The following is a 17231-nucleotide window of genomic DNA, read 5'->3' as shown; positions in this document are numbered from 1 at the left end:
CTAGACTATGACTTGCCGCTCACTGCCATGTGACCGTGGGCAAATCCCTTCCCTTAGCCTGGCCTCAGTTTCCCCATGTGTTCGGTGAGGAGGTAGGGCAAGGGGATTTCAGAGGTGCCAGCACAAGTTCATGACCCATGATGATGACCCCCTCCTGGCTGCTTCCCTTCCTTGCTGGGTGGTGGAGGGAGGCACAGGCTGGACCCTGAAGCACTGATGACAGAAGCATCCCTCTGTGTCCGAGTGCTGGGGATTAGTGCTGTCCCCAGACCTGGGAAGGCTGGTGGTGCCTCACAAAGCAAACTGAATTTGTGGTTGAAAATTTAAGTGACCAAGAGGACTGGCCTTTTCAAATTCCAAATTGGGTTTGGAGACCAACAGATTGGATTAGTAGGAAGGGACGGAGAAATGGACAGATAGCTCCATGTGTGTGGACTAGCTGGTGGGCAGCCTTGCTCAGAATGAGATGAGCATTTCTGACTTTTGCTGAAAACAGACCACTCTGTTCTCCTTGCCTGCCAGGAACCAGGAATGAAAACCTCCCCCAGTTTTTAGCCCAGATAGGACAACAGCCAGGCCACAGAAACTGGTCCTCGGCTGTATCTGAAGCAGTCTGGCTGGTCATCACCTTGGTCCTGCTGAAGAGCCCTGTGAGTTACGTCTTTTAGAGTCATGCCACAGACTGGATCTTGAGCTGTCATCAGCCAGTTTTCCGGCCCCATGGGGACAGAGCTTTCCTTATTTCCAGCTTCTGGAAGCCTTAGTTCAGCATTTGAGCCTCAGGGTCAAGTGAATTCTCTCCTGCCGTCCCTTAATGAGGCGCTCAGAGACTGGGCTCTTCTGTTGTTGAAAATGTGAAAGTCTAAAAACAGAAACTGATATTTAAAAAAATTTTTTTTTAGTTTATTTTTGAGAGAAAGAGAGAGAACAGGGGAGGGGCAGAGAGAAAGAGGGAGAGAGAGAATCTCAAGCAGGGTCTGCTGTGTCAGCACAGAGCCCCACATGGGGCCTGAACTCATGAACCGTGAGATCATGACCTGAGCAGAAATCAAGAGTCAGAAGCTCAACTGACTGAGACACCAGGGTGCCTCTGATATTTAAAAATTATTCATGGCTCTCTCTCTCTCTCTCTCTCTCTCTCTCCCTTTCTCCCTCCCCAGATGATGGAACAAACTCATCTTTGGAGAAATCTGCTCAGAAGTCCAGAAATAGGATGATAAAGTCCCTTCATGATAATGGAGACTGTGATTTCCCCAGCTGGGTTCTGGGAAGTCAGTCTGCCTGGTTCTAGAGACCTACAGACAGGGCCTCGCTAATGTCCATGAGGGGAGGGGTGAGGAGCCGAGGCCTAGAGGAGGTGAAGGAAGGGGAGAGCATCAGACCAGGGTGGCACAAGTGTGTACCCAGCATATTAGTGCAATGGTGAGCATTCCTTGGCCACTTCCAGAAAGACCTGGGCGGGATGCTTGTTGAAGTGTGACTTTCCTGTTGTCAAGGTGACAGAGGTTCAGACGATTATCACTCAGCCAGAAAAGGGCAGGGTGGAAGGGTGACCTTCTAGAAGGCCGAAGAATTTCAGGAATCGCTCCTCCATTGTTTTCCTAGTCAGCGAGGAAGAACACCAGGTAGCCAGACTTCCAGGGACCAAGCTGTTTTCTGATGGGAAGACCACATCACGGTGGTCACCTTCCCCCCAGCTTCTTACAGTGACACATCACAATGCGCACAAGTGTTCGTAGTTTCTACCTTAGGGCCTTAGTGCCAACAGATCTTGCTCGAATCCTGGGTTTACTGCATGTGAGCTGTGTGACCTTAGTTAAGTCACTCACCTTCTCTGAGTCCCTTTTTTTTTTTATCTATAAAGAGAATATTATCTACCTTATGGGTTGTTGTGAGGGTTTAGGCGGGAAAGCACCCATGAAAGCGTACCCCTTCATCGCTGTCATTTGGGAGGCATCAGAAGACCTCAGTGTCACTGTCTCTGCAGTCAGGTGCCTGTGACTTGAACCCAAAGGGATGTGCCAGCTTCCCTGGCTTTCAGGGAGAGGGGGGTGCTTGGGTGCAGCGTTCCAGGAACCTCCCGCTTGGGCAGACTTCTTATTTGTGTCAAGACCATTCTCTTCCACTCCATCCTTGGTTCCGGCCGTGGGCACTGCTGGTCTCCATCCAGCCAGCCTGCAGATAAGCCAGGAACAATGTTATCGCAGCTGCCAGGCCCTTTGGGCAGAATTCCTTTGTTGGGCAGTCTTGGCTCCTGCGGGGGGTTCTGGGTGGATCCGGGTTTAGACAAAGTGCTGAGAGGGTCTGGGGCAGGGCCTGGCTCCTAGTAGATGCTCAGTGAGTGTTCACTGGATGACTAAGTGATGGAGAGCCCTATCAGATGGGGGGCGAGACCTTCATCTGGAAAGGGCAAGACTGGTTTTGGAACCAGTGCTCGAGTGTCACCGTGTGGCAGGGGGGCAAGGCAGGACGGGAGTTAGGAGGCCCCAGGCTGCCTCCTGACTTTGTGGTCCTGGACAGCGCACTTCATCTCTGCAAGCCTTTTGAAAACATAAATAAGATGTTTTCTTATTATGTTAACATAAATCTGCTTCTGGGCATATACCCAAAAGGTCTGAAGGCAGGGTCTTGAAGAGATATTTGCACACCACCCCTGTTCACAGCAGTGTGATTCACAGTAGCCCAGAGGTAGAAGCAACCCGGATGTCTGTCAGTGGGTGAACGGATAAAGGAAACGTGGTCTGTACATACAAAGGAACATTATTCAGCCTTAAAAAGGCAGAAAACTCTACTATGTGCTACCGTGTAGATGAACCTTGGTGAAATGAGTCAGGCACAAGAGGACAAATACTTTATGATTCCGCCCTATATCTGACGTACCGGGGTCCTCAAATTCCTAGAGACAGAAAGTAGAACGGTGGTCACCAGGGGTTGGCGCAGAGGGGAATGAGGAGTTGGTGTTCGAAGGGGACAGAATTTCAGCTGAACATGAAGGAAAAGTTCTCAATATGGATGGTGGTGATGGTTGTAGAGTGTGAATATACTTCATGGCACTGAACCATACACTTAAAAATGGTAAATGGGGTAGATTCCCTGTTACGAGAAGTTTTCCACAATAACCTTTTTAAAGTGCTTTACGACCATCACCACCATTGTGACAATACCTTGTCTTGACTGGAGTTGAGCCTTTGCGCTTGCCTACCTGTAAAAAATGGCCGCATCCTGAATAATTTAAAATTCTGGGTGAACTCCTGATGCCATCAACTCGTCAGCAGATGGTTACGCATCTGTATTTGAGTGTCCTAGGGTTACTCAGCCTGGGGCTGCCACCAACTGAGGCAACAGCTGTAACTCTAAAATGCTTTCCCAATTCTCATTGTGGTTATTGCTCTCACCCCCATAGCACTGGTGCCCTTGAAGGAGGAAAATGAAAACCCATGGGTTGATAAGAGAATGACCCCTCTACAGTACCTAGCTCACTCTTATGTCTTCATCTTGAGCCCAAGAAAGTGCCCCATCCCCCCCATGAAAAGAAAAATCTAAGACAGATGGTGAGGTAATCACATTAAACATGTAGTGGTTGTATCTTAAAATGACTCTTGTATGAAAGAAGTTGGGATGCTGGATTTACCCTGAGTGGGTTCCTTATGTCGGTGTTTTTAAAAATGTAGGCAACCTGAATTGGACTTACTTGGGGCTCTGGTAAAAAGAGACACACAATCCAGGGTTCTACCTCACACATACTTGATGCGGATTTCTGGGGGTGGAGCCTGGGAATTTATATTATTTACAGACCATTTCCTACCGACTAAACTAAGAAACGAGCCCAGGGCCAGCCCAAGTGAGTTTATTAGGAAGCCTGGGAGACACAGCAGAGACCCCATTTTGGTGGGAGAAAAACAGTGGTGGCCAGCAGGGGCCTGAGGTTTAGTAGTAGGGAATTGGCAAGCAGGGGGCTTGGCTAAACCGATAGTTTCTGATAATTTCTTTAGTCTCAGAAGACGCAGCTTCTGCTCCCTTTTTCTTAGAATCTACAGATGGTAGTTTCTTTCTCTCTCTCTCTCTCTTTTTTTTTTTAACATTTGGAGAGAGAGAAAAAAAATAAAACAGAGTGTGACTGGGGGAGGGGCAGAGAGAGAGAGGGAGACACAGAATCCAAAGCAGGCTCCAGGCTCCAAGCTGTCAGCAGCACAGAATCCGATGCGGGGCTTGAACTCACAAACCGGGAGACCATGACCTCAACTGAAGTCGGACCCTTAACCAAGTGAGCCACCCAGGCCCCCAGAGATGGTAGTTTCGATAGACGTACTGTATGCTAGGAAGGCAAAGCTGTATTCAGAGTATCTGTTTGTTTCAGAAGAGCAAAGCGCTACTCCTTCCATGATGGAAGTGGTTAAATGTAATCAACTGGCCACCAGCCAGCTGGCTAATCACCTCAGAGAGTGGTGCCATATTGGGACCAGTGTTGCTCTTTGCTGCTGGCAGACTGAGCATTTAGCTGTAGCCAGGCCAGCACTGCTGAGTGGAAGCCCACGCACAACCTCCAGCCCTGTCACTCTGACCCTCCAGGCAATGACAGCAGTGGCTGGTGCCCACAATTGGGTCATGTCATCAACTTGATTACTGAAGTCCCCCTCTGCTGAAGTTGGTGAGCAGCATCATGGGACATGGGATATAAATCTCTTCATATTCCTTATCCATTCAGAGAAATCTATCAGTATACCTCTTCCTCAAACCTCCTGTCACCAATTTTCTGGTGATGTTCCTCCCAGAGTTCCTGACCATCCCGTTAAACCCTTTTCCATAGCCCCTTGGTGTAGACCCTTCCCTTGTGGCCCTTTCTTCTTGCAGGCAAAATGCACAGCCAGGTGCATTGTTAACAGTTCTTCCCCGTCACCTGTCCACAGAATTTCCCATCACCTGTCCTCCAGGGATGCTCCAAAAAGGGTCATTTGGGCTTTGAACACAGTTATACCAGCTCTGAAGCCATTTCTGTTAACATTGTATTACTGCCCACTTTGTGTAACTGTCATGCTTCTGCTTGAATCTTCAGAGAGGCTCAATCAAACAGAAGGAAGCTTTACAGTTTACTCACTAGACAGATACTCCTTTTGGTAAGTTGCAGATGGTCCCCCATTGTGGACCAGCTCTCAGCACGCCTGCTCATCAGTGAGTATCCTGAGAGTCAATTCTGCCACCTTCTCCCCCATGACAGCTGTTTAAACACTCGAAGGTATTTGTTAAACCCTTCTATTTCTCTTGCCATCATATTCAACTGCAGTCATACAAGGTGACTTCTTGACTTCCTTCTAAAGCCTCTACCACCCTGACATGTTTCCCTGAGCCACAACATACCCTCCAGACCCAGAGACCATCCAGTAAGGTTACATAGACTTTGTTTCCAAGAATAAACAAGGTTCACAGTCAGAAATGAATGGGTGGAGTCAACTCTTGGACAGCTCTGTTCGTCCAGCGAATGTTTCATGAGTACTTACCATGAGTAGAAGGGACAGTGATGGATCATACCCATGGACCGCTGAGGACTGGTTCAGGAAGAAGAGCTCTAAGGAACCCACTTCCTGACATCAATGGCAGTGCTACAGAATGACTGTAAGAAGCCTGTCTTCATGCACACAGTTCATGCCTGTCTTCTCCTACCCAAAGCCCCTTTGATACAAGCAGGAGGTGGGAACCAGTATTAGCTTTATGCTGGCCTGGGTCCTAGAATTAGTGAAGCCTGTTCCCGCTGACACCACGAATACTAGGTGGCAATGGGTATATTATTTGCCGTCAGTCACTCTAGCACATGGTTACAGACAGCTTTCCTGCCTTGATGGTTAAGCAAGATTAGAAAGGTCTAGTAGTTGCTTTATTCATCTTCCATGTATTTTAAGAGATGTTTATTAACATGTGCAGCAAGGGACTATCACCCTCTTTGGTCTGCTCTCTCATTCTTAAGATACAACTCATGGTTATCTGCATTTCTGCAGGCTCCAGATTTCTGGTGTCTTTAATACTCAACTCTATTTAACATTCTGTTCCTTCTGTTTGCCATTTAAATAATTTCCTATAGTTTCTTTCAAATGCTGCAGAGGGATTTAGGCAAGCATATATTGCTGCTCATAAAGTACTTGAGGTGTAATAGTGGTATATTATTTTAGTTAAGCCATGAGTAGTCTATCTATCTATCTATCTATCTATCTATCTACTTATCTATCTATCCATCCATCCATCCATCCATCCATCTATCCATGTATCCATCGTCTATCTATTGTGTTTAGGCTCAAATACACACACACACACACACACACACACACACACACAGACACAGACACAGACATAGATACACATACACAATATGTTTAGAGTAAAATATATGCACACCCAGGCACACACATTCATGGTAATCCTGTTACTATGGAGTCAGTTCTACAAGCACTTAAAAACTGCTTACTGTATAAAGGTATTAAAAGACTATATCCAGTAGGGCACATACAGTGTCCATAAAAAAAAAAGACTATATTTATTTTTCAGGATCTGGGTCTTTCTCATGCACATGCAGTAATGAAACTTACATAACTCTCAAATTTAAGAAATTCAGTGCCCCTGCCAACCATAAAAACCTATTTGAGTCATCTGCCTGTGTTTAAGAAGCATTTGCCAAGTTGTTGCTACTGCTTCTTTACTTTTATTACTGCCACTAGCATTCTGTTGGGGGTAGGCAGTGCGTGATGAGGGTGAAAGAGGCACAGAGAGAGACCAAAGGTACTTTGTGGGGTCCCTTTAAGCCATCAGTGTGTACATTGTGGCCATCCAAGACAGGCCGCTGACAAGTTGGTGACAATGTATCCCTTGGTGAATGCAGTAGTCAGTCTTCAGTGAGGAGAATCATGGTACAACCCCACAGCCATTGCTGGCCTGGGCAAGCGGGGTATGGGGTGCTTGCTTTGCCCTACGGAGCAAGGCCTCCCTGGCCAGAGGTGTGGGGGGTCATTGCCAAGGATGCGGGGCAGGTGGCTCCAGCTTACAGCTGTCTGCTTCCACCTCCAGGAGACCCAGTCGAGGTGTTCATTGTTTAGACTCATCCAGAAGAGAGGAGTGATCCTCTAAGCATTGGGTTCAAGCGGTTTCAAACTCCAGTGCAAAAGGCTCTGGAAGAGACTTTGAAAAACCCACAGATGCTTCACAGGGGGCTAGGCTGGTGTGGTGAGAGCAGTGGCCATGCAGCCTGGGTTGGAAGCTGGCTCTGTCTGCTACGTACTGCATGGCTCCACCTCATGATCCGAGCCTCACTGCTTCCCCAGTGAGAGGAGGAGGTCAGAGCTGGAGACTTCAGAGACCCCACCCGTATCTTCTCTCCCCCTAGGGGAGGTAACCTCTGTGTGCTCTTACATTTCTCTGTATCCCTTCCCCTGTCACCCCACGACACTTAGAAGCCTGCCTCCAACACATGAGTAAGCTAGCAGAGTGGTCAAGATCTCTGACTTGAGAGTCACACAGATGAGGGTTTGAATCCCAGCTCAGAAAAATGGGCACCAGTGGCTAGAGGCACCACGTAAGAGCCTGGCAAGTAGAAGTTCTTGTGAGTAGGAGCTGCAAGGACCCCTGCAGATTGGGTCCAGAGCAGCAGCTCGGAGGGACACTGTGCTTCCCTGAGATGTTTCCCTCTGTTGTATTCAAATCGGGTAACAATGGGCCCGGCATTCTGGGAGGGCCCGAGGGTGGTCCCTCAGATCCCAGCGGCCTGAGCCCACTGGGAGGGCAGACACCTCCTTGGCTGGACATCTGCACCATGGACAGGGATCTGAGTGAGGATGACAGTAAGTACAGCCGGGAGACCTGGGGCGCCAACTTCTGTGGCCAGCGCTGACCAAAACTTTCCCTCTGGCCTCCGTGCTGTGTCGGGTTCTGGGTCTGTGTTGCTGAGGGCATCCTTCCTTCCTTCCTTTTGCTTGTAAGGCTTATTTGCAGCCTGTTGGCTGTTCTTCCATTATGTGCCTCTCTCTGGACAGTGGGGGAGGATGGTAACAACCAGGAGAACTCTTCTCCCTGATCGCGGTCCAAGTCTCGTGTTCTTCAATCTTCCTTTCTCTGGCTGACAGGCCCCCCACCCCCGCCCCCAGCTACATGTAAGCCAGAATACCTCACTTGGGCTCCGTTCTGAGATGAAGTTAATTTTAAAGAAATGTCATGGATTGTCTTTACTTGTGATCTTCCTCTAGCAAAGAGCTGCTTATTCATTACTGCTTAAGGAACACAGTCCTCATGACCCCAAGGCTGTCATTCCTGGGACAGAAACACAATGCAATCTAAGGACTATTTAAATAGATGAAGAAGGAAATGGCATTTTAGGAAGAAATGTGGTGTGTTTTAAAAATAAGAGGTTTTTGCTCCTGATCTGGAAGGAGCAGTGTGGTAGAGTATCAGATTGGGGGTTGGGAAGGTAGGGTTCAGGTCCTGACTCTGCTGTGTGATCTCAGGCAAGTCATTTAGCCTCAGTTTCCCCATCTATAAAAGGAGATGGGTCAGGAGTTCTTAATTTGAGGAACATGACGGTGAGGGCAAAATGTTGTATGAATGTACTTTTCTGGGGGGGGTGGAAAAGTATTCTCACAATTCATTTGAATCCTGGAGAGGCCTGTGACACTAGTAAGTACGTTTTCACAGTTCCTGAACTTGCTGACTTTGAATGTCCTGCACAGGTCCAACACTGCTGTCTTTAACGTAGGCATCTCAAAGCTTTAAGTTTCAGAGCTGAGGTGGGGTATGAAATAAACCCATGTGAAATCTTAGAATTTAAATTTTTGTTGGAATCCCTTTTCCCATTGAAGTTGGAGACCGTACAGAGATATTTTAGCATGTATTTGGGCAGGATCTGATCTCTGATATATTGGAAATCGTGTATCCATAGTCTTATAAGCTTCTACTAATATTAAAATGCAATTTTTCCTCTTTAAAACACTGCTCATTAGCAGTCTTGCAATTTATAATCAGAGTTTCTCTTAGTAGCAGTGGGCTGGCTGATTTTGCTCAAGTCACTTAACCTCTCTGAGCTACATTTCCCACAATAAAAATGGAGATCATGTCATCTTGAAGAATTGTAGAAGATTAATTGGATGAAAAGTGCCTACAACATTGCTCAGAATAGAGTAGGCACGGAATAAATGTTGACTCTAGAAAAATTATCAGATTATGTGTCCCAGGGCTTTAAAATTAAACTTGCTATTAATGAAAAATATTATCATCTGTAGTGTTTCTGTTCTGGCATCATGACTTTTGGCAAGCCAGGTGAGAGTAGGGTAAACTCTTCAGTTCCCTTAAAATTCTAAACACTCTGATTCTGTCGTAGGGTCCAAACCTCCGTGCTGGTTTCCAATATAATTGAAACTTTAGGTCTACTGCAAGGTATGGGATTATCCAGAAAAGTTTTTATTTTTTAATTTTGAAATGTTTATTTATTTTTGAGAGAGAGAGAGAGAGAGAGAGAGAGAGAGAGAGAGAGAGAGAACAAGTGCTCAAGTGGGGTAGGGGCAGAGAGAGAGGGAGACACAATCAGAAGCAGGCTCCAGGCTCTGAGCCATCAGCACAGAGCCAGATTCGGGGCTTAAACTCATGAACTGTGAGATCATCACCTGAGCCAAAGTCAGATGCTTAATCAGCTGAGCCACGCAGGTGCCCCCAGAAAAGTTTTTAGAAGCAACACTGATGAAATCTGAAACTAGGTCAATATTTGCCCAGGTTTCAGAAAAGGAGACTGCTATGGGACTTATGCAATTTAAATGTCCCTTCTTAGGTAAGAGACGGCTGCCCATTTATCCCAATTGAGTTACCCTCCCCAGTCATGAAAATGTTGTCCCCTCAGTTTTTGAGTCTGTAATGTGGGCAGCTTCAGAGAAAGAATATCTTCTAACAGTGACACACTTTGGGACCAAAGTGGGCATGGATAGAGACGTTCTGGGATGTGGCACCCGTGTGGCAGTCACCATGAAGACCTCTTAGCACTGCCACCGTCGGCTGCTGAGACACCTCTGACAGCATTCTTGGCTGGAGGCAGCACCTCCCACCATTGGTTGGGACACCTCCAGTGATGGGCTGGTCCCCCTTCCATAGCCGAGGCCATCATGAATTCTTCCGTACATTGAGTTGACATCTCTTTCCTTGTAACTTTTACTCTTTGGTCTGCATTCTACCCCCCAAGGCTACTTAGAACATGTCTCTTCCCTGTTTAAAATAAGAAGTCTTCAGAGTCTTTTCTTTTCTAGCCTGACCAGGTCCTGTTTTTCCGATGGTCCCAGATGTAATTGTGGTTTCAATCTCTCTTCTCTTAGAGGGAGACATCCCAGACCAGGGATGAAGAAGAAAAATCCCCTCCCTTATTCTAAAAACCATATCTCTTATAATAGAACTTATTTTATTACATACCGAGCTCCCTCCCAGATTTGGTATGCAAGAGCCTCTTCAAGTAAGATAAGGTCCCCATAATTTGAGGAGGGGACTGCTGTGATTCTGGACAATAGGACCTAGGTGGCACCTCCTTTCTTCTGGGCACTGATAGCTGGGGAGTGCTCGGAGCAGTGATCTGAGGCCATCAGTGGCCCACTTCCCTTGGTACCCAGGCCAGCTCTGCTCCCCAAAGGCTTATTCCTTAGTGTTCCCCCCACCCCAGCTCTGAGTTGGAGACTAGAGACTGGGTTAAGCTCTCAGGATACCTTGGTGGGAAAGATGCTGGACTCCTGGCAGGGGCCCAGCTTCTAGGAGCTTTGGTGACTGACTGTGGGGCCTTAGCGTATGTCACCCATCCCTTAGGATAGAGGCACGGCCACCAGGAGTGCAGGTGCTCCCTGCCAAGTTGGCCCTGTCCTCACAGGGCCCATCTGGTCTTTCTTGTAGGCTGTCCTGTTTCTGGAAGGGGCTTGTGGTTCCCACAACTCCTAATGGAAAGATAGGGTGTCCCCTTTGGGGAACAAGGAATAAAAATCTTTAATGAAATCATACTGCAGCTGAGAAAGGGTCCCAAGGACCCTCCCAAATCATTGGCAGAGCCTTCTCTTATCCATCTTCCCAAGTGCTCCTGTCAGCAACCAGATTCCCTGAACCCTCTTGTAGGGAAAGAAGACCAGGGCCATAAAAAATAAAGTGACTTCCCCCCCAGACCACACAGTAGGCTAGCTATTTGTTGCTGCGCTCATGGCTGGGGGAATAAGGATGATTCATTGATTTGCCTTCCAAGTGTTTAAAGCCTCGTGGAGGAGGCAGACCCCAGATGGACGTTCTGCAAATAACTCTTGGAAAGCCATTTGGCAGAAACAATGGTAGAGAGTGGAACAGAGTACTGAGGGGCATGGGGAGGGGGAACCACACCCGGGCAGGCTTTGCAGGAGGTCAGGTCTGGGCTGAGCCCAGCCAAAGGGGGTGAGGGGTGTGTGTGTCACAGGCAGGAACAGTCAGAACAAGAGCTGGGAGAAATGGCACGCTGCCTGTGCCAGGGGGGAATGCACACATCAGTGTCCCCAGGGGACGAGGCTGCACTTACAAATCCCACCCCCACGTGGCCCTATCTTGGCATGATGACACTTCGACAAAGCAAGAGTTCCACATCCCAGCTAATCGAAAATTCGTTGTAACGTTTGCCGGGGTCTCTCCTGATGCACCAGAGGGCCCTGCAGAACACCAAGGACAACTTCTCCCGGCCTTCTCCCTGTTTCTCTCGATGCTGGCCTCGCTCCCATGGTGGGCTCTGTGTTTGATCTCCCAAATGTGTTCTCAGTGGCTCCCACCTCAAAGCTCCCACACCCCTGACTCCTCTCTGGAGCCCCAAGCAGGCTCTTCTTTTCGCTTCCCCTTTCTGCTCTGTTCTTTATCCCCACCCTCTCCCCTTCCGCAGCAACTGTTTTCCTTCCTCTCACCCTGCTCTGGGCTGTGTGGGGAGGCTTTTCCCCTCAGGACTGAAGAGACTAGAATCTTTTCTTCCTGTCCGTGGGTACTCTAGGGCCATTTAACACAGGACCTTCTCTGCTAAAGGCAGGAGCTTAGACATTAGCTGTGGGCAGTAGTGAGCCACTGCAGTGTTTAAGAGATGGCATGGCCCAGTCACGCCCTCCAGTCTTGCTACAAAGACTTTTATTTTTTATTTTTTTTATTAAATATTTTTTAAGTTATTTTTGAGAGAGAGACAAAGTGAGAGAGAGAGGGAGAGAGAGAGTCCCAAGCAGGCTCCACGCTGTCAGCACAGAGCCCTATTCGGGGCCCGAACCCACGAACCGTGAGATCATGACCTGAGCTGAAACCAAGAGTCAGATGCTTAACCGACTGAGCCACCAGGCACCCCCACTATGAAGGCTTTTAAATAATAGAGCCAAGTATTTGTTCTTCTTGGCAAAGCAGGATTTTTTTTTCTTTCCTTTCTCTTGTGATCACCTGACTCTCCTGTTTTTATTATTTTCAATTGTGATAAAAGACACATCACATGAAAGTTGCCATCCTAAGCATCTTTAATTGTGCTGTCCAGCAACATTAAATACAGTCCCATTCTTGTGGGAATATGATCACCACCATGCATCTCTCAAGTCCTTTCATCTCTAACCCCTTTAAACAACAGGCCCCCACATACCTCTCCTCTTTGCTGCCAGCCAACCCCATTCCATTTCATGTCTGTGTGGATTTGACCACCTGAGTCTCTCCTGTCCCATCTCAAGTGTACAGATCACAATGTAATTTTGTGCGTCGACTGTATACAGGAAGGGGGGCGTTCCCTGTCTTAAAGGGTCTCCCGCCCCTGTTGGAGGCGGCAAGGGCTGAAACAAACTAAAGCAAGTTGGCAGTAGGGAGGCGTGTGAGTGGAGACATGGCATGATTTCAGTGCTTTTAAGATGATTAGTACTGGAATCTAAGGCAGAAGATGTGGACTCCTTTTTTCCTCTGGAATAAAGGGAATGGCATTTTACAAAGTGGAAGTTAAAGAGGTTGTCCACTAATTGTAACTTGCTCCACAAGAAAAATTCCTTTTGACACAAAAGAAAAATAGCTGGCAGCTGGTGAGCACTACCTTAGAGATGCTTTGTAAAGCTTTCTCAGCAACCACTTGATGGCATTTGCACAGAGCAATAGGGTGTTCAGCTAGGTGGAAAGGACATTGGCTTAGCATTAGACTCTAAGTTTTTGTTTTTAATTTTTTTAACATTTATTTATTTTTCAGAGATAGAGTGTGAGTGGGGGAGGGGCAGAGAGAAGGAGACACAGAATCCGAAGCAGGCTCCAGGCCCTGAGCTGTCAGCACAGAGCCTGACACGGGGCTCGAACTCACAAACTGTGAGATCATGACCTGAGCTGAAGTCAGACACTTAACTGATTGAGCCACCCAGGTACCCCAATGGTTGTTTATTTTTGAGAGAGAGAAAGAGAATGAGCGGAGAAGGGTCAGAGAGAGAGGGAGACCCAGGATCCGAAGCGGGCTCCAGGCCCTGAGCTGTCAGCACAGAGCCTGACACGGGGCTCAAACTCACAAACTGTGAGATCAGGACCTGAGCCGAGGTCGGAGGCTTAATTGACTGAGCCACCCAGGCATCCCAGGATCTCAGTTTTAAGTACTCTTTATTTCTGGCTCTGCTATGAGTGTGTGAGCTCGTTGCCCCATAATCACATTTTTGAGTCTCACCTCGGTTTTCTATGAAGCAGGGAAAACAGTGGTTGTCATGAAATGCAAAAGAGATCATGCCCGCACCATCCCTTTGTGAGCCACGGGACACAATGCATGTATTAGGGTGGGGTGGCTGCGCTGGAACTCGACTCTGACCCCATGGAAACAGTGACACGGCTGGGGACCCCCTTCGAAGTGCCCCACGCTGGGCGTCACACAATGACCTGTGACGTCCACGTTCCTGTTGTGCCCGTTGAGATCTGCACAGGAAATGACACATCTGCCTGTAGGTCAGCCGGAGTCCTTTATTTTTGTACATAACATAATGGTGAGATTAATTTAGCTCTGACGAATTACTACTGCCCTGAGAGGTCAGGGTGGCTCCTGGTTGATGGATGGAGCTGTGAGTTTCCCACCTCTCATTCTTCCCCTCTTCCTGCCTCTTTGTTTGGTTTCCAGCTGGACATAGCAGCCATATGGCATTTTTCTGTCTTCTAGCACTGGAGAGTATGGATGCCCCAGCAGACCCCAGACTTCCGGGTGGGCGGGGGGCCTTCCCCGGGGAGAGAGCTATGAAGGTCTTGCCTTTCTTTCTGTGCTCGACATTTTCACCTCTTGTCCCCTGGCTTAAAGGAGCACAAAGAAAGAGGAAGACTCGCCCTCCTCAGGTCCAAGGCATTGATGAAGCATTTATTAAATGCCAGGCTCGGGGCCATGAGCTGTGTGCACACTGTCTCATTAGATGGGCACTAATATTGTCTGCCCTGGTTCACAGCCGGGGGTGGGGGGGGCGTTGATTTCTGCAAGGATGGGTGGCTGGCACAGAGTCATGTAGTGCATGACTCAGACATATCAGAGCCCAGGTGTCCAACCACCAATTCTGACTCCAGACACTCTTGGCTACAGTCCAACCCTGACCTTCACCCTTAATTCTGACAACTGGGCTCACAGGAGCTGCAATGACATGCATGGGCCCTGATGCCAGACAGGTTGAAATTCCAGCCTCCTTCTTTCTGACCCCCTCAAACGTACCCACACAGGTGAGTGTCAAGGGCAGCTCAAGGGCCAAGTCTGACCCGCTGCCTGTTTTTGTAAAGTTTTATTGGAACAAAGCCATGCTTACTCAATTGTGCATTATCTATGGCTGCTTTCGCCCGAGTTGAGTAATTGAAACAGGCCGTATGGCCCACAAAATCTACAGTATTTACTCCCCAGCTATTTGCAGAAAATATTTGCAGATCCCTGGTGGCGAAAATAGCTTAAAATGCTAATAAACTTAGTAGGAGCAAATACTGAGAACCAAGGTATGAATATAATAGTTCCTGATGAATTATCATGTTGGGGATTTCAGACACGTTGGCATACACCATTGTGCAGGCCTGGGATGGTGTCTCCTTGCGTCACACCCACAACTGTCCAAGGTCTCTCACTGGTTTCTGTGCAGAATCATTTGCTTACAAAGTTTAGCTTTCTTGCTCAGAAAGACACTCTCCGTATCTGGAAACACTCTCCTTTCTCAGCTTCCTTTGTAAATTTCCGGCAAGGAGAAACCTTACAGATACATATGCATTTCTTATTGTCAGAGGGCTGAGACGTACTCTGAGGGGAGTGGTAGAATGAGATGCTTCATTTGTCTTAATGACACCCCTCCTCCCTCCATTGTTCTCAGCCCACTTCCAAATAGCCTCTGCTGCTCGAATTTACAAGATCTGTTTCTTCTTCTGGACTCTGTTTTTATTAAACTTGAAAGGACAGGACATATTATTTTTATTTTTGTAGAGGGAAAGAGCTATTAGGCTTTCAAGAGCTGAAAAAAAAAAAAAAAAAGGAGGGATCTAGGGGGTAAAACAGATCAGCTGTTGACCTGAGTGTGTTCAGTGACTTCATGCAGAGCGAATTTCTTTCCACAGACCACTTATCAACTTACCCTTTTAAAGTCAACTTCCCGTAATCAAATTGGCCACTGGAAAGACAGAGCTGAGTGGTTCTTGTCCGCCAGCATGAGAGCTTCAGGGAATAGGTTTGAGGGGTGGCCAGGTGTGCTGGAGCTGGAGCAAGGAGCGTTTATCCTGCTCTGGTTTCACTGCTGTGTATCCTACGAATACTGGAGTAACCTCTCTGAGCCTCAGACTCCTCATGTCAAATGGAGTTAGAAGTCCTGCCTTCTGTATCTCCAGGTGAGAGAGTGGGTGTAGCAACAGGTATGGGGAGGTGCTTTCTGAGTTGTCTAGCATTTCTTGGAGTCAGTGCTTATATTATGCTTTCTTCCGTACAGTCTCAGGACTATGTGTGTCTCTGCCATAGCCTGGCAGATCAAGCTGAGGTGTTTGGTTTTTTTTTTTTTTTAGTTTACTTAAATTTAAATTGGGGCACCTGCGTGGCTCAGGTGGTTAAGTGTCAGACTCTTGATCTCAGCTCAGGTCATATCTCACGGTTTCTAAGACTGAGCCCCGCATCGGGCTCTGTGCCGACAGTGTGGAGCCTGCTTGGGATTCTCTCTGCCTCTCAGCCCCCACCTCAAAATAAATTTAAATTTAAATTTTGAGAATTGAAATGCAATTAACATACAGTGTTATATTAGTTTCAGGTGTATAAGGTGAGGTTTTAAAAGCAGATATGTAGTGAGTGATTCTTCCACAGGGGTCGCCTCATGGGAAGTAGGTGGGAAGGATGTGGGCTTTGGAGAGCAACGAGCCTTCGTTTGAATCCAGCTGCATCACTCACTGGCTGTGTGATCTGAGGCGAGCCACAGCCTTTCTAAGTCCATTTCCTCATTGGGAGTAATGGATAATATTCTGTGTCGGTTTGGGTCACTCAAGAAGCAAATACTAAGATGGCAGATGTGTCCGAGGTCCCTGGGAAACGTATGTGGAAGGAAAAGAGGAGAGGAGAGAGCAGGTGTGGGCAGGGACCGTCTGCAGGCTAACCGCAGGTTGGACCCCTGTGAGAGGAGAGAAGGAGGGAAGGAAGGAGCCTCAGACCATGGTGTAGCTCTCGGAAAGTTTTGTGAGGTTTGTGGGGAATCCCAGAGCACAGATTGCCTGATGTGGGAAAAAAAGGCAGAAGGAAACTGTTGTGGGAAAAAAAGGCAGAAGGAAATGGCAGGTAAAATTGAATTTCCTGATAATCTGCAGCCCATTGATGAGTACTTGAGGCAGGCAGAGTATGGCATTTCTCTAGGAACTCCCTACTGTCTTGGTGTTGATGCTTTGCTAGCGGGGAAAACAACCTTGGCCTGGAGGTAGTTAGACCTCCCACACCCTGTGAGTCTTCTTTGGCATGTGAAAATTCTTTTCGAAATTCCCCTTTGACTTTACCTTTCCCAACTCCCAAGTATGTGATCAGTCTCTCCTCATCATCCCGGGGCAGCTCTTCCTGCCCACGGGTCCTGTCCCCATGCTTTAATAAAATCACCTTTTTGCACCGAAGACATCCCAAGAATTCTTTCTTGGCTGTCGGCTCTGGACCCCACCATGACTCCACTGCCCGTTAGAGGAAGCTGCACAGAAAACAAGTCTACACCCCAGCGCCTTAAAACAACAACGATGTTATTATAGTTCATGATTTTGTGGGTCAGGAATTTGGGCAGAGTCAG

The 17231-nt window shown here is 47.7% G+C and overlaps 1 protein-coding gene across 3 annotated transcripts in view; it reads left to right on the top strand.

Annotated features, from left to right (window-relative positions):
* Positions 1 to 7721: 7721 nt before the first annotated feature.
* Positions 7722 to 17231, top strand: part of SSUH2 (ssu-2 homolog) — a 28238-nt gene continuing 18728 nt past the window's right edge. For 2 of the 3 annotated variants that reach the window (XM_030307296.1, XM_030307295.1), the window contains exon 1: positions 15234 to 15813. In XM_030307296.1, the coding sequence (XP_030163156.1) occupies positions 15780 to 15813 (34 nt within the window). In that variant the 5' untranslated portion in view covers positions 15234 to 15779. Of the gene's footprint in view, positions 7821 to 15233; positions 15814 to 17231 lie in introns of those variants that run through there. The other variant, XM_030307297.1, reaches the window with a different exon arrangement.

Source organism: Lynx canadensis, chromosome A2, assembly GCF_007474595.2.
Source record: "Lynx canadensis isolate LIC74 chromosome A2, mLynCan4.pri.v2, whole genome shotgun sequence".
Taxonomy (NCBI): Eukaryota; Metazoa; Chordata; class Mammalia; order Carnivora; family Felidae; genus Lynx; species Lynx canadensis.
Note: the sequence above shows the minus strand (reverse complement) of the source record. Positions and strands in the feature narration are given on the sequence as shown.